General features: G+C 55.7%; 2 protein-coding genes across 4 annotated transcripts in view; one reads left to right on the top strand and one right to left on the bottom strand.

Annotated features, from left to right (window-relative positions):
• Positions 1 to 987: 987 nt before the first annotated feature.
• Positions 988 to 1,845, bottom strand: LOC138819344 (uncharacterized). The gene has a single exon (XM_070010802.1). It carries the CDS (start codon positions 1,843 to 1,845, stop codon positions 988 to 990), a length of 858 nt encoding a protein of 285 aa, XP_069866903.1.
• A 356-nt stretch (positions 1,846 to 2,201) lies between these two features.
• Positions 2,202 to 15,345, top strand: part of Rps6ka2 (ribosomal protein S6 kinase A2) — a 193,828-nt gene continuing 180,684 nt past the window's right edge. The window contains exons 1-4 of one of the 3 annotated variants that reach the window (XM_070010339.1): positions 2,214 to 2,349; positions 2,709 to 2,815; positions 8,942 to 9,039; positions 12,430 to 12,489. In XM_070010339.1, the coding sequence (XP_069866440.1) occupies positions 8,977 to 9,039; positions 12,430 to 12,489 (123 nt within the window). In that variant the 5' untranslated portion in view covers positions 2,214 to 2,349; positions 2,709 to 2,815; positions 8,942 to 8,976. Of the gene's footprint in view, positions 2,816 to 8,941; positions 9,040 to 12,429; positions 12,490 to 15,345 lie in introns of all 3 variants that reach the window. The other 2 variants (XM_070010342.1, XM_070010338.1) reach the window with 2 other exon arrangements.

Consider the following 15,345-nt stretch of genomic DNA (forward strand, 5'->3'; position numbering starts at 1 on the left):
AGTCATGTGCCTTAAAGACTCTGTTTTACTGGGGAGAGAGGCCGACCCCAAGGAGGAAGGCAGTGTGGTCCCCTCTGCTCTCTGCCCCACTGCGCACAGGCACAGGGGCTCGGGAAATGGTGCCAGTCAGCCCCCAGCTGACCACCTCTGCAGTCCCTCTGTGTCCACAGCAACCATGTTCCTCTGATCTGGCTGCCAGCTAGCTATGACGCGTGACCTGAAGTCAGAGAGGTAGACACGCACATCTACCCCTGCCCGTCCTCTGGCTCTGCAGTTCCGTAGATGCATTTCTTAAGAAAGAGCAGAGATTTGTGTCCCACATACAGAGAAACGTCCACAGCACCGACCAGGAAAACATCTATTTTTATCATCAGCTGACAGGAGTGCCATCTAAAAGGCTGTGGTAATCAGCTGCAGGGAAGAAAAACATTCAACGCGTGAGACACAAAGCTGGTTTTAAAGGAAATCAAGCCAGCATTTAAAAACTTTTCTTAAAAAAAAAGCTGGATGAAATAAACAAGTGGGTAGGTGTGCTGGTTTGTTTCAATCAAGCGTCTTTATAGAAAAGGACAGCTGACCCTGCACCATAACCAGCTGAAGTCACCAGCAGGAAGCGCCGTGAGGACAGCTTCTCTGGCTTCCAGGAGCATCCCTGGGAGGAGCTGGGGGCCCTGGGAGGAGCTGGGGCCCTGGGAGGAGCTGGGGGCTCTGGGAGGAGCTGGGGGCCCTGGGAGGAGCTGGGGCCCTGGGAGGAGCTGGGGGCACTGGGAGGAGCTGGGGCCCTGGGAGGAGCTGGAGCCCTGGGAGGAGCTGGGGGCCCTGGGAGGAGCTGGGGCCCTGGGAGGAGCTGGGGGCACTGGGAGGAGCTGGGGCCCTGGGAGGAGCTGGGGGCCCTGGGAGGAGCTGGGGGCCCTGGGAGGAGCTGGGGGCTCTGGGAGGAGCTGGGGGCCCTGGGAGGAGCTGGGGACTCTGGGAAGAGCTGGGGCTCTAGGAGGAGCTGGGGGCCCTGGGAGGAGCTGGGGGCTCTGGGAGGAGCTGGGGGCTCTGGGAGAAGCTGGGGGCCCTGGGAGAAGCTGAGGGCCCTGGGAGAAGCTGGGGGCTCTGGGAAGAGCTGGGGGCCCTAGGAGGAGCTGGGGGCTCTGGGAGGAGCTGGGCGCCCTGGGAGAAGCTGGGGGCCCTGGGAGAAGCTGGGGGCTCTGGGAAGAGCTGGGGGCCCTTGGAGGAGCTGGGGGCCCTAGGAGGAGCTGGGGGCCCTGGGAAGAGCTGGGGGCTCTGGGAAGAGCTGGGGGCTCTGGGAGGAGCTGGGGGCCCTGGGAGGAGCTGGGGGCCCTGGGAAGAGCTGGGGGCCCTGGGAACAGCTGGGGGCTCGTTGGAGGAGCTGGGGGCCCTGGGAGGAGCTGGGGACTCTGGGAGGAGCTGGGGGCCCTGGGAGGAGCTGGGGGCCCTGGGAAGAGCTGGGGGCTCTGGGAGGAGCTGGGGGCTCGTTGGAGGAGCTGGGGACTCTGGGAGTAGCTGGGGGCCCTGGGAGCAGCTGGGGGCCCTGGGAGCAGCTGGGGGCCCTGGGAGCAGCTGGGGGCTCGTTGGAGGAGCTGGGGACTCTGGGAGGAGCTGGGGGCCCTGGGAGCAGCTGGGGGCTCTGGGAGGAGCTGGGGGCTCGTTGGAGGAGCTGGGGGCCCTGGGAGGCGCTGGGGGCTCGCTGGAGGAGCTGGGGGCTCTGGGAGGAGCTGGGGGCCCTGGGAGGCGCTGGGGGCCCTGGGAGGAGCTGGGAGCCCTGGGAGGCGCTGGGGGCTCGCTGGAGGAGCTGGGGGCCCTGGGAGGCGCTGGGGGCTCGCTGGAGGAGCTCATCCCTTTCTGCAGCATTTGGATGCTGGGGATAGGATCGCGGCTGGGAGGAACTGCAAAGCGGTCATGTCTTCATGGTCCAGGTGTCCACGCCCGCCCGGCTCCACGTGTTATTTTGTTACCCAAGAAGCCACTGTGATAAGGAAAATGAAGCTCATTAGGCTCAGCTGTGATTACTAGAGCACAGGCAGACCCACACGTGGAGAGAATGGAGGACAAGTGAGCAGCAAAGCGGGCGATGGTTTTCTGTGACCGGAAGTGACCCACAGACACGGCCGTGGGTCCTCGGGGAACTGGCCTCATTGGCTGTGGTCTGACGGGTGAAGGCCCAGCCGCTGTGGTGGATGGAGACCCCAGAGACTTTTTGGGGCCATGCACTCAGCACCCCTTGCAGCCTGTGCACGGGCCAGGTTTGCTGGAGGCAGCTTTAGGCCCGGAGTAACTGAACAGGAGCCAGTGAGCACCTGGAAGACCTTCCTGTAGCCCGTGAGGGAGGCCCAACCACAGGTATGATGAGCCCTCAACGTTGGTTTTCTTGGAATTGTGTTCAGGCTGAGGGGGACTCCACAGCCACGGACTCCTGGGGGTCTACGGGTGCAGCTGCTCCTGTGGCCCGTCCTCTGCCTCTGGGCAGCTCACAGGCTCTGGGGCCTGCCACGGCTTTGTCTCCCATTGACCTGTTCTGTAAGAGGAATTCTCCTAGTGGTCAGACAGAGCAAATGCAAGGGAAGAATTTGTGTGGAAGCTCATAGTTTTGCAGGCGTCTCCTTCTAAGCTTACCTTTCCATGGTTTTGATTTGTACAGTTCCTTTCAAAGCTCAGCAAACAAGATGCAGAAAGTTATTCTCACCATTTTTCTGTCCCAGCCATTGCTGAACCTAAGAACCAAACCAGACGCCCCCAGGATGCGCTCTCCTGCCAGGCTGCGAGTCCGGGTTGCCTCGTCTGGTCTTTTCTTACAGTTCCTAACAAGGTAAGCAAGCACCAAGTCTTTTCTTTTTAAAAGACCTGATGTAGGATAATGTCAAGGGCTCGAGGATAAGAAAACAAACTAACTCAAATGATAATGCCCTGTACATTTTTAAAAGCTAACAAAAAGAATTCTGAAAGATTTTATTGTAAAGAAACGATCTATGTTTTTGCCCTGATTCAAGCATCGCACAACAGAAAACGATAACATGGTGCCATCACCATACCCAACAATTAAAAATAAGAATTTTACAACTGTCTTGTGTCTGTGAACAGAAGAGCCAGGGTTGGGCTTCTGTGTTTGGATGTGGTGGTCTTGGATTTTGAAATTCACACCTTCCAGTAGAAATATCAGAAATTGTCCTTTCAATCTTTCAATGTTCTCTCTCTTTCTCTCTCTCTTTTTCTTTTTCTGCCCCCCCCCCTGTGTCAATTGTGGGGCTTGAACTCAGCGCCTGGGCACTGTCCCTGAGCTCTTTTGCTCAAGGCTAGTGCTTTACTAGCCACAGCACCACTTCCAGTTTTCTGGTGGTTAACTGGAGATAAGAGCCTCATAAACTTGCCTGCCTGGGCTGGCTTTGAACTGTGATCATCAGATCTCAGCCGCCAGAGTAGCTAGGATTATAGGCATGAGGCACTGGCTCTTGGTTTCAATTTCTAGTCTTAAGAAGCCTAATTGTCTTATGGATTCTGAGCTGCCACATTTGAAACTCTTCTAAGGGAGAATCACATGTCACAAATTATCTTTTTTTTTTCTCTTGGCTGCAAAGCTAATCTTTATCTTTGTTTCTTAGTTTTTGTGTGTGTACTTAGTGGGGCTGGAACTCGGCCTTGAGCTCTTACAACACAGATTATCTTGAAGATCCCTCTAAATACCATGCTTTTACTCATTACTTATCTCTGAGAAAGTAAATACTGTGGTTTTGAGGATTTAACAAGTGCCATTTGTGTGCCTAATATTCTACTGTAAATGCCAATCATCACGACTTGTTCCAGTGAACGTGAAGCAGTCTCACATTTCCTACTTATACTCTTAAGCCCTTTATGTATTTTCTTGTCCTCTTCTTTCTGAACTTGGTGACTGATGAGCCATTTCTTTTGTAATAAAGATGCTTGACCATGGTTAAAACATAGAAGTGTTAATGAAGAAAACCCACGTGCACTGGTCTGGCCCTTGATGCCTGTCACTTCTCAAATCCACTGCACTGGATTGTTTTTTTTTCTCTGCATGTTCATGTGTGTTAGTCCTGGGGCTTGAACTCAGGGTCTGGGTTTCCCTGAGCTTTTTCGCTCAAGGCTAGCACTCTACTCTTTGAGCCACAGCTCTACTTTGGCATTTTGCAGATTAACTAAAGATACAAGTCACATGGACTTCTTGCCTGACTAGCTTCCAGCTGTAAACCTCAGATCTCAGCCTCCTGAGAAGCTAGAATTACAGCATGAGCCTCTAGCACCCGACAACTTTCCATTTTCACATTCAGACTGTAGACACACACATATACATGGACACACCTGTGCATACACACACATCTCTAGTCTCAAAAGAACTTGAGTTCAATAGAAAACCAGTTTAAAGCAACGTGGAGACATGTGTTCCGTTTGCTTCAGCAGCCCAATCACAGGCCATGCTTGCTCAGTGAATTCCCATGGAGGGCTTGGATGGGTAGTGCTGGCGTTTCCCATCAGTGCTGTGCCTCCCCTGGCCCGGGCAGGCTGGCATCTCCCAGGGAGGCCACGCTTTGTCAGCTGCACGGCTGTAGGATTACAGTATGGAGCTGAAATAATCCTAGAACAAATCCGTGTGGCTTGAGATGGAATTGGATCAATCCCTGAGAACTGCGTAGTTGACCATCGCGCCACCTGCAGCATTTAGAATGAGGACAGCCTTCACCGGGGCCTCTCTGCAGGACCAGCAAGTTAGTAGGACCCTGGAGGGCACCAGGCCTCGACGTGTTTTCTTTTTGTTGTTGTTTGCTTTTTGTTTGTTTTTTAATAAGATTCTGTGCTAATTTCTGGAAATGGTATGTGGGCATAGAACACGGGCGAGTTGGGAGCAAAGACACTGTGTCATCGTTTCTGCTGTCTGTGCTCTGAGCGTGTGTGCATGTGTGTGCATTCTCCCTTAAGCACGCCACTCGTGGTGGTGGGCCCTCACATGCCGGCCAGCGGCTCCCCAGAGGAGGGCTGCCTCTGCGCCCGTGGCAGGAACGTGGCAGCCTGGGTCAGCATGACTGCACAAGGCTCACTGGGAACAGCAAGCTCTTTTAAAACGCTCTCCTAGCTTATCATTTGCTTCTCATAATGAAGAGAGGCTGTTCACACTGTACTCGGCCCCCCCCCCCTTCCTTGTGAATAATTTCTTCAGGGGAAAAGCTGCTGTTGTGTGCAGTGTGTCACGACGCCGTTGCGTTGGAAATGGGCTTTGACAGCATCCTGCGAGGAGCCGCTCCGCGCCCGGCTCCCTTTTGTGTCTTTCTGGACCCACAGCGGTTCTGCCAGCAGGGCAGTGGCGGCGACAATGGCGTTGGTGCGTGTGGACGGCCCCTGCGGAGGGAGGCGGTGGGGCAGCAGCATCTCCCTGCAGACGCGTTTGCCTGAGCCTGTCCCTGATCGGGGCACTGTAGCACTGCAGTGCTATTCGATTTATGGTTATGTTTTTGCCTTCTCTCTGCTGCAGGGCGGGGAGGAGATGTGACAAGGGGGCACTGACTGGAACAGTCTGAACAACAGCAATGCAGTTGCACGGCCAGGAGGCTGGAGGTCTGAGCACAGGGGGCACCGCCCGGGCCCCTCGGGACCCCAGGGTCTGCTCCAGGCCGCTTGGTTCCTTGGCCCCTGGCATCAGGGACTCGCTTTTACGTGGTGGTCTCCTTCTTAAAGGAGTCCTATTGGGTTAGGGCCCGCCCCACATCAGCCAGGCCTCCTTTACCCCATCCTCCACAGGAGCAGGTGGGGTCGGGTAAGACTCCTTCACTAGGATTTGGGAGATCCAGCCCATGGGTTTGGCTCTCAGAGAACCAAATTTTGTGAAACACAGAGTGTGGAAATAGGGTCAAGTGAAATTGGTAATTTATTTCACCAAGTCCTTTGGGTGTCTCAAGGTAACAGCCCAGGACACAACACCAGGCTGGTAAGGATGTCTGTCAAGGTCAACAGTGGAGGTCAAGGGTACCGAACCATCTTGAGCCCCGGATGGACTGCACATCACTGCATCTGTCCCCTCTGCTCCTGAGTCACACCGCGGCTGTGTGGAGAGCACCGTGCAGATGGGGAACCCGGGCTATGCAGACAGCTGCGCTGTCAGAGGGGGCCCAGCACTCGGCAGCAACGTGTCCATTTGGTCCCAGGGAAGAGCCAGCTCTCCTCTTCCCGTTAGAGAGCTCGGGTGAGGAGGTCCCTCTGCCCCGTCCCTCGGTCCTTCCCTTCTAAAAGAAAAGAGGCTGAGGGGGAGCGATCAGTGCACACAGGCAGAGTAATTTCCGCTGTTCTGCAGGCTTCCCGGAGAGCATTTGAGCGAGTCTGATGCCAGCTCACCCATCTTGTGTCACCGTGATTCTGGGACTTGGGACTCCAGCCGTTCCCGTTGCATTTAGTCGATAAAATCTGGCTCATTAAAGGCCCATTTTCAAAAGGGTGCTTCAACTGCTATTTTCTTTTCTTGCAATCTGTTGCTTGTGCAGAGGGCTTCTTGGAAATCCCTTTCAGAGGTATTGTTTCTCTTCAGCCAGTGGCCCCCGTTCTCTTGGGATTGAACTTGTATCCAAATGCTCCTGACTTCTGTGCTCCTTTGCTGGGATTCTTATCCTCCGGGGAGTGCAGAGGTAATTCTCAAGAAAAATCACTTCCTTCATTTCTCTTACAACTACTCATCTTCCCCAACACACGCCTTATAACGGGGCTAAGATTTTCCTGGATCAATATTTCCACTTGAGAGTTTTCTTTTGGGTCCCGGGTGGCCTGTCTCCAGGTCCCTTCCTGCCGCCCTGCAGGCCCAGCCTGTGCACAGACAGCGTTTAGGAGGTGTTCTCAGCATTTGTTTCTGGATAATCTGCACAAGGAGACTGCAGTCCTGCAGACCCAGATCCCTGGTGGTGGACGGTCTTGTCTAGCCCTGCCCACTATCCCTGCTCAAACTGCCCTGCCTCACCTATGAAAGGGGAATGGGGAGGTTCGGGCATGAGCCAGTGTTACATTCGCAGGGCTTACAAAGAGAGGCCATGCTGAGTTCACGAACCTCCTTTCAGCAATCCCCAACACACACCTCAGGACGACAGCTCTTTTGTGTACCCTGACAGCTGATTCTCACAAAGTTTTTAACCCAGCATCTCCCAGAAGTCTGTCGATGTTCAGATCTCTCAAGACACCATTCTACTCCAGCATCCTGTCCAAACTTCCTCCCTCATCCATGTTCCTTCCCTAAGCAAAAGGACCAGTATTTCCTTCAGTGTGCACCTGTGGAAAGTTCCAGAAACCGGGGGCTTTGCAGATGCCCACTAAGAATCCTATCCCATCTCCTCCCCAGTGGCCTTTTGCCTGCAGTTTTCAGTGGTCAGGCTAAACATTCTTGACATGTCTTCAGCATGCTCTTTTGTTTATTACAAGAAACGCCTCACTTGTCTGTTAGCCTGTGGCCTTCCACGTGATGACCTCATGACAGTTGGCACATGGGTCGCCCTCACCCTGCTCTGTTGCTCGGTGCATGTCCCAGGCGAAAGTGAGTGACATTGCTGGTATTCTTAATCCTGAGTGGGATCAGTCTTCAGCTCCTCACTGGCCTCATTTTGCTGAAAGATAAAGTGACTGTGCATCAACTCTGTACAGAGTCTTCCCTGAACTTGAAACTCATTTTGCCACGAAACAGGAAGTATCTGGGATTTGGCTTTTGTTGTCTTTTTCTTAATAATGAATTGGACAACTTATAAAGATGAAAAGGACAAAGATGGATACTTGGAGTAAGCGATTTTCCCGGCAATCTTTCTTAAAGATAAATGCATTGGCTATAGAGGTGTGTAGTCTTGCACCCAGAGCAAGATTAAATTGAATTAGACTCAACCACCAGCTCCCGAGGGAAGGAGTCACATGTTCTGGGTTTCCCCCAGCAGCTGTCTCTCTCCCCAAGACAGAAATGGGGCAAGAGAGGCCCTGGCTCCCGAGGCGCGCAGGGCTGGACGTCCGCTCCTGGACACTGTCCTTTCCTTGGGGGCGACCGACCCCAGCCAGCTGCTCACAACCCCTCTCCTGCGGTCCCACGGCGTGTGTCCTTGGGCATGCTGTCTCTCTGAGCCTCAGGATTTTCTCATCTATAAAATGGAGCTTTGATGAGCAAGTTAGGTGGAAAAAAAATTGAGTGAGACCCTGTGACTGATGTCAGGTGTTTGAATGAATATTTGTCCCCCCAGAAGTCCTTGTCCTGCTCCCAGCAATCCTGCTGGGTGGAGCCTGAGCAGCCTCCAGAAAGGAGGGGGGAGCTCCTAGGGAGGGAGTAGAGGGGTAGGGGGTGGGCGTGGATGAGCTCCTGGGGGGGTAGGGAGAGGGGTGGGTGTGGGTGAGATGCTGGGGGGGAGGGGTGGGCCTGGGAGAGCTCCTGGGTGGGTAGAGGGGTAGTGGAGTGGGTCTGGGGAGTGCTGATCTTGTTGCAGAGGTGCGGCGGGGAGGGCAGACCTGCGCTCCAGTCCCTCCTTCCCCAGCCCTCCGTTGCCAGGCAGTTTCTATGGCAGCAGCATCCTCAGACTCAACTTTCACCCTCGTTTAGAGCCAATTAAGGTAAAATAGTGAGGGAGGGAGCGGAGCTGCGGCGTAAGGAGGAGGCAGGGACCAGCGTCGCCACGAAGTGAAGAGCTGACTCCCTCCTGCCAGCCGCAGGACAGACTCCAGCTACAGCCTCCTCCTCCCTCCTCCTCCCGCCGCCGCCAGCCTCCTGCCGCAGCCCCGCTGGAGTCGGGATTGGCAGGGGACCACAGGACTCGGCAGCCACCCAGAAGACGCCCCGCGTCCTCCCCAGCACCTGATTCTCAGGGTGCTACCGGCTCCTTCCCGTGTCCGGCTCCAGCCTCGGCCCACCACCCTCAGTGTGTGGCTGCTTGCTGCTTGGGCTTTTCTGAATCTGTTTATTTTCTCTCTTACTATCAAGCTGAGTGCAGAGGAAAAGCAAAGTTTGTCTTCAAAATGCCGATCGCACAGTTACTGGAGCTATGGAAAAAGATAGAGGTGGAGCCCATGGAGATCGAGGTGAGTCTGCAGGAGGCGGCACTTCTCCGTGGTTTGGGGGTGGCAGCACGTGCAGGGACGCGGCCGGGGAGCCCCTGCAGCCGGGGAGCCTGCAGCGGCACCGGTGAGGTGGTGCACGGCTCGGCACGGCTCCTGGTGCACACATGGTGTCTGTCATGTGCACTGTCGGTACATGAATGACACAAGTAGAAACCCTGTTGCTGTCCCCACCGCCCGCCCACCAGGCTGCTCCTCTCCGTGTCTGTCTCCAACTGCTTTCCCTTCAACAAGTGGCTCTGAGTTCTAGACTTCATTTACCACAGGGAGGCATAAGACCCGAAGGCTTGGCGCCTGAGCTGTGCTGTGAGGAGCAGGCAGAGGTGCCCCCGTGTGTTCAGACTAACGGGGGAGGATGGTGAATGATGCTGGGTTCACTAGTGAATGAATGAATGAATGAATGCATGCATGCCAGGGGCACTAGCTCACTGGGGCTGCTCAGGTGTGGGCCATGTGCCTGGTGCACCTCCGCAGGGAGGTGGAGACCTCTGTTCCCAGGAATTTAATCTGTTCCATTTCAATTACACACTTAGAATTTTTTTTTTCTGAGAAAAGGCAGTTCCCCAAAGTTAGGCACAGCTACTAAATCCCTAGCGGTGCCTGTGCTGTGCTGATACAACTTCAAGTGCTGTTGAGAAGTGGCTAATTTCACAGCTTACTAAAGCTCTCCCAAATCCTCACCCATCCCCGCCATCGTATTTACACACCCAATGCTGTTTTAAATCAGATGTACTTTTACAAACACAGAGTGCACATCAAGACTGTCGTGCAACATGGTTTGTCAGTGGCGTGAGGGATTCTTCCACGGAGGGGAACTTACGTGATGTTTTGTAATGAAGACTTTTCTGGAAGGCCAAATTCACAGACCCTGGCTGGTGTTTCGCAGGGAGTGTGGATCCTGGTACAGACCATGGCTCCACCACGGCCCCGCACTGCAGGGGGAACAGTCTAGACACTGGAGCAGGGGAGGGGCGGGGTGGGGGGTGGGCTCTGCGGCTGCCGGCTGCCGGGGTCCTCGGCTGCCTCAGTGTGGGAGACGAGGCCTTAGACACCGTCCTTCATTTCAGGGCTTAAGTCTATTTGTCTATTTCTTTTTTCCCTGTGAGAGATTTGCCTTTTCTAGAAATTGGAGGAAGAGGTTCTTTCTGTTTCCCGGAGCTCCCTTGATGCTCCCTGGGGGTCCAAACCTCACTGCTTGTGCAGACGGGAGATGTAAGCTGGGTTATGCTGAGCCCAGAACTCGGTTAGCTGTGGATGGGGTTGGGAGTTGCTGGGGGGCGCTGGGGGGCATAGAAGGCTCTGTCTTCTGCGGTGACTCTGGACTCCCTAGCACCCCTCGACACCCCAGGAACAGTGCAAGTCTTAAGTATTTCTGAAGCTCACTGGGAAATGGACTAGCCACAGAGATCCGTATTATGAAGAAAATGGATCTTGACCCTGGAAATCTGCTTGCAAATTCCAAAAAAATCATGAAGCAGAGTTGTTCCATCCCTGCCCCCACCCCATTGGGTTTGCTGGTCCAGCAGGAGGGCAGGTTGGAAGTGTTTTTGTGACTTCCTAAGACTGTCTGAAGCAAACGAGACTGGCTTTCAGAGCAAGTTTTTCAGATTTGCAAACCCTGGAGAAATAGGTAGATTTAAGATGGAGTGATATCAATTTTAGTTATTAGAGCCCAGAAAAAGCAGCGTCTTCACACAGAAGGATGAAAACTTTATATTCCTCCTAAAGTGATTTCAAGTTCTTGAGGAAACCCAAGCCGAAATGTAGATGTCCAGGGCTGCTTTTGCTGCTTGTGCTGTTAAGGTTCGACCATCTGTGGCATTAAAACCACTCTCCCAGCAAGGAGGGGAAAGCTGGGCTCCCCAAAGTCCAAATTGTGTGTCATAAAACCCGGTGTGAATATGGCGCCTACGCCCTCCCTTTTAAATGGTTATTGTAAAGGTGATGGTCAGAGGGGTCGTAGTTACACAAACCTGGTAAAGAGTTCATTTCTTTTTGGACACTGTCACCTCTTCCCTTACTCTCCTTCAATTATTCCCTCCCATCCCCATTTTTGAAAATAAGATCTTTGCTGGGAGATCTCAGTTCCAACAGAGATCTGCTTTTGCCCAAATTTAACTCCAAAATTTGCCCAACTGTGTCAGAGTCTAGGAGCCAGAGCTTCTGGATTCTCTCCCTCCCTTCCCCCCTTGCCTTCCTTTCATCTGACCTCCCTCCGCTCTCTCAGGGTGCCTAGAGGCCTGGGCCACTGAACTGGGGTAGCGGATACTGTTCATAAGAATCATCTTTCCTCCCAGAAAAGGGAAGCCTGAGGCCTCCAGCCCCCTCCTCCTGGCACAAGGGAAAGGAGGAGCAAGGAGTGCCTGGTCTGAGCTGTTTCCCTCATGGGCGCAGCTCAGATGTGCAGGGCTGAGAGGTGCCTGCTGTCAGCAGGTGTTTATGGCCAGGGACATGCTATGGGGGGAAGTGGGAAAGATGAGAGAGGCCGGGTACGGCTCAGTCCACCAGGTACTGCTGGTCTGTCCAGCTCGGGTTTTGGAGGAGCAAGCATGGCTTTACTTTCTGGGATGTCACAATGCATTGAAAGTAATACAAGGCCATCATGATTTCCTGGTGACTCACAGTCAGGCTGAGAGGCTACGCCGGCTGGATGCTAGGTTAGCAGTGGTGGTAGCTAACCTGGAATGTTGGTGGCCTTGTGCATTGTGGCCTAGGGCTCTGGTGACGGCTAGCACTGGGCTGGCTCTGGGTGGGTGTCATTTCACTGAGCTCTGCACACAGGAAAGCAGTAGGTGCTGTTAGACCGGCTTCATATCTCAGGAAAGATGTGCGCAGAGCCAGAGCGGTTGGTTGCCTGTTTCATTAAATGGGAAGCAGAGGCCTGCTCCAGGCTCCCCTGTCTGTGCTACACAGACACTCAGGGGGAGGGGGTCTTTACTCTCTCTGAGAATGACTCCTTCCTGTGCGATGCCAACACTGATTTTGTTCCTTGCACAACTGGTGGGACATGCAATGCCTCTGTGTCATGGTTTCCATGTTGCTTTTGTCTCTGAGCACCATATAAATCTCCTTCTCCCGTACTTGTTCGTAGAAGCTTGTGTGAATTGAGTTCTCCCCTTGTTCTGGGAATTGTGCACTCGTTCCCTCTGCAGGGAGGAGTGTGCACTGCCTTTCTGGCCATGCTGGCACGAAGCACCCTGCAGTGACATGTGGATATGTACGTGGGTCAGGAGCAAGGGAGCGTGGTTTGGTTCCCAGGGTGCTGGTGTTGGTCCTCTGTGCCCCCTTTGCCTGGGGACAGACGCTTGCAAAGCCACGCGGTGTTCACTGTGCCTCATGTGCTTCTGTTGTCAGACCGGCGAGGAGGATCCTGGCCTGGACGCAGATCCCGCCGCCGAGGACACCGCAGAAGAAGTAAGCGTTTATGTTTGACTCTAGCTGACTGTTTGGGGTTATGGGGCCTGGAGGGTGGCGTGGGTGGGAATGGAAGCGTGGAAGTAGTGGCAGGTGAATGGTTCTCTTGGTGGAATTTGTGTCTACATGCACAAGCACAAGCACACGCACACGCACACACAAGCACACGCACAAGCACACGCACACACACAAGCACAAGCACACACACAAGCACACGCACACGCACACGTACACGCACACGCACAAGCACACACACAAGCACACGCACACACAAGCACACGCACAAGCACACACACAAGCACACGCACAAGCACATACACAAGCCCAAGCCCAAGCACACGCACACACAAGCACACGCACACGCACACATACACGCACAAGCACACGCACAAGCACACGCACAAGCACATGCACAAGCACATACACAAGCCCAAGCACACGCACACACACAAGCATAAGCACACGCACAAGCACACACACAAGCACACGCACACACAAGCACACGCACATGCACACGTACACGCACAAGCACAAGCACACGCACAAGCACATACACAAGCACATACACAAGCCCAAGCACATGCACACACACAAGCATAAGCACACGCACAAGCACACGCACAAGCACACACACAAGCACACACACAAGCGCACACACAAGCACAAGCACATGCACACCTCCCCCAGGGCTCCTGCTGTACTCTCACCCCTTCCACAGGCACACGCACCGAGCCCTGCACACATGCCGAGGCCTGCACACACGCCGAGCCCTGCACACACATGGAGCCCTGCACACACGCCGAGCCCTGCACACACATGGAGCCCTGCACACACACGGAGGCCTGCACACACGCCGAGCCCTGCACACACACGGAGCCCTGCACACACGCCGAGCCCTGCACACACATGGAGCCCTGCACACACGCCGAGCCCTGCACACACATGGAGGCCTGCACATGCGCCGAGCCCTGCACACGCACCGAGCCCTGTACACACACGGAGGCCTGCACACACTCCGAGTCCTACACACGTGCCGAGGCCTGCACATGCGCCAAGCCCTGCACACAGGCCGAGGCCTGCACACACGCCAAGCCCTGCACACACGCCTGCACACACACCGAGGCCTGCACACACACCGAGGCCTGCACACAGGCCGAGGCCTGCACACACGCCGAGCCCTGCACACGTGCCGAGGCCTGCACACACACGTCAAGGCCTGCACACACGCCGAGGCCTGCACACATGCCGAGCCCTACACACGCGCCGAGCCCTGCACACGCGCCGAGGCCTGCACACACACGTCAAGGCCTGCACACACACGTCAAGGCCTGCACACACGCCGAGGCCTGCACACATGCCGAGCCCTACACACATGCCGAGCCCTGCACACGCGCCGAGCCCTGCACACACGCTGAGCCCTGCACACACGTCGAGGCCTGCACACGCGCCGAGGCCTGCACACGCGCTGAGTCCTGCACACGCGCCGAGGCCTGCACATGCGCCAAGCCCTGCACACAGGCCGAGCCCTGCACACGCGCCTGCACACACACCGCGGCCTGCACACAGGCCGAGGCCTGCACACACGCCGAGCCCTGCACACACACCGAGCCCTGCACACAGGCCGAGGCCTGCACACACATGGAGCCCTGCACACACACCTGCACACACACCGAGGCCTGCACACACACCGAGGCCTGCACACAGGCCGAGGCCTGCACACACATGGAGCCCTGCACACACGCCGAGCCCTGCACACACATGGAGCCCTGCACACACGCCAAGCCCTGCACACACATGGAGGCCTGCACATGCGCCGAGCCCTGCACACGCACCGAGCCCTGTACACACACGGAGGCCTGCACACACTCCGAGTCCTGCACACATGCCGAGGCCTGCACATGCGCCAAGCCCTGCACACAGGCCGAGGCCTGCACACACGCCAAGCCCTGCACACACACCTGCACACACGCCGAGCCCTGCACACACACCGAGGCCTGCACACAGGCCGAGGCCTGCACACACACCGAGGCCTGCACACAGGCCGAGCCCTGCACACGCGCCGAGGCCTGCACACGCGCCGAGGCCTGCACACATGCCGAGGCCTGCACACACACGGAGGCCTGCACACACACGGAGGCCTGCACACACACGTCAAGGCCTGCACACACACGTCAAGGCCTGCACACAGGCCGAGCCCTGCACACACACCGAGCCCTGCACACGCGCCGAGCCCTGCACACGCGCCGAGGCCTGCACACGCGCCGAGGCCTGCACACGCGCCGAGCCCTGCACACGTGCCGAGCCCTGCACACACGCTGAGCCCTGCACACGTGCCGAGCCCTGCACACACGCTGAGCCCTGCACACACGTCGAGGCCTGCACACACGCCGAGCCCTGCAGGCTCAAGTATCAGCAGATGGACTTTGGGAGGAGCACGTGGTATGTTCACAAGTTCTTAAGCAACAGAAAATTTAAATTCATGAGCAGTATTACCTTTTGAATGGAAGCGTTATTACATGTGTATTGTAGTCAGAAATTCCTCCAAAGGAACAGTTCCAGTACAAAGAGGACAACCACTGGCCGCGACAGAACCTAGTCCACTGGATTGGCTAGTTTGAGGAGGACACTGGTGGCCATGTCCAGTTGAGGCAGGTGTGCAAATACCCAGGAGGGACAGACAAGTCTCAGATGAGTCCACGCAGGGTCCCGAATGCAGCTCTTGGTCTGTTAGAGTGAGTAGGCGAGCCACGGGGTTCTGGGTTCATTGGGGGGACGCTGCTTTTGGGGCAGGCCAGGGAGGGGGGCTCTGCTGAGAGTTAGGGAGAGGGGCCCTGAGGCCAAGGAGAAAAGGGGATG

The sequence above is a fragment of the Dipodomys merriami genome, unplaced genomic scaffold (assembly GCF_024711535.1).
Source record: "Dipodomys merriami isolate MVZ:Mamm:240054 unplaced genomic scaffold, mDipMer1.0.p SCAF_8, whole genome shotgun sequence".
Taxonomy (NCBI): Eukaryota; Metazoa; Chordata; class Mammalia; order Rodentia; family Heteromyidae; genus Dipodomys; species Dipodomys merriami.

Excerpts from the sequence above, each read along its gene's own strand:
- LOC138819344 (XM_070010802.1), bottom strand. The coding sequence starts at position 1,845 with ATGAGCTCCTCCAGCGAGCCCCCAGCGCCTCCCAGGGCCCCCAGCTCC.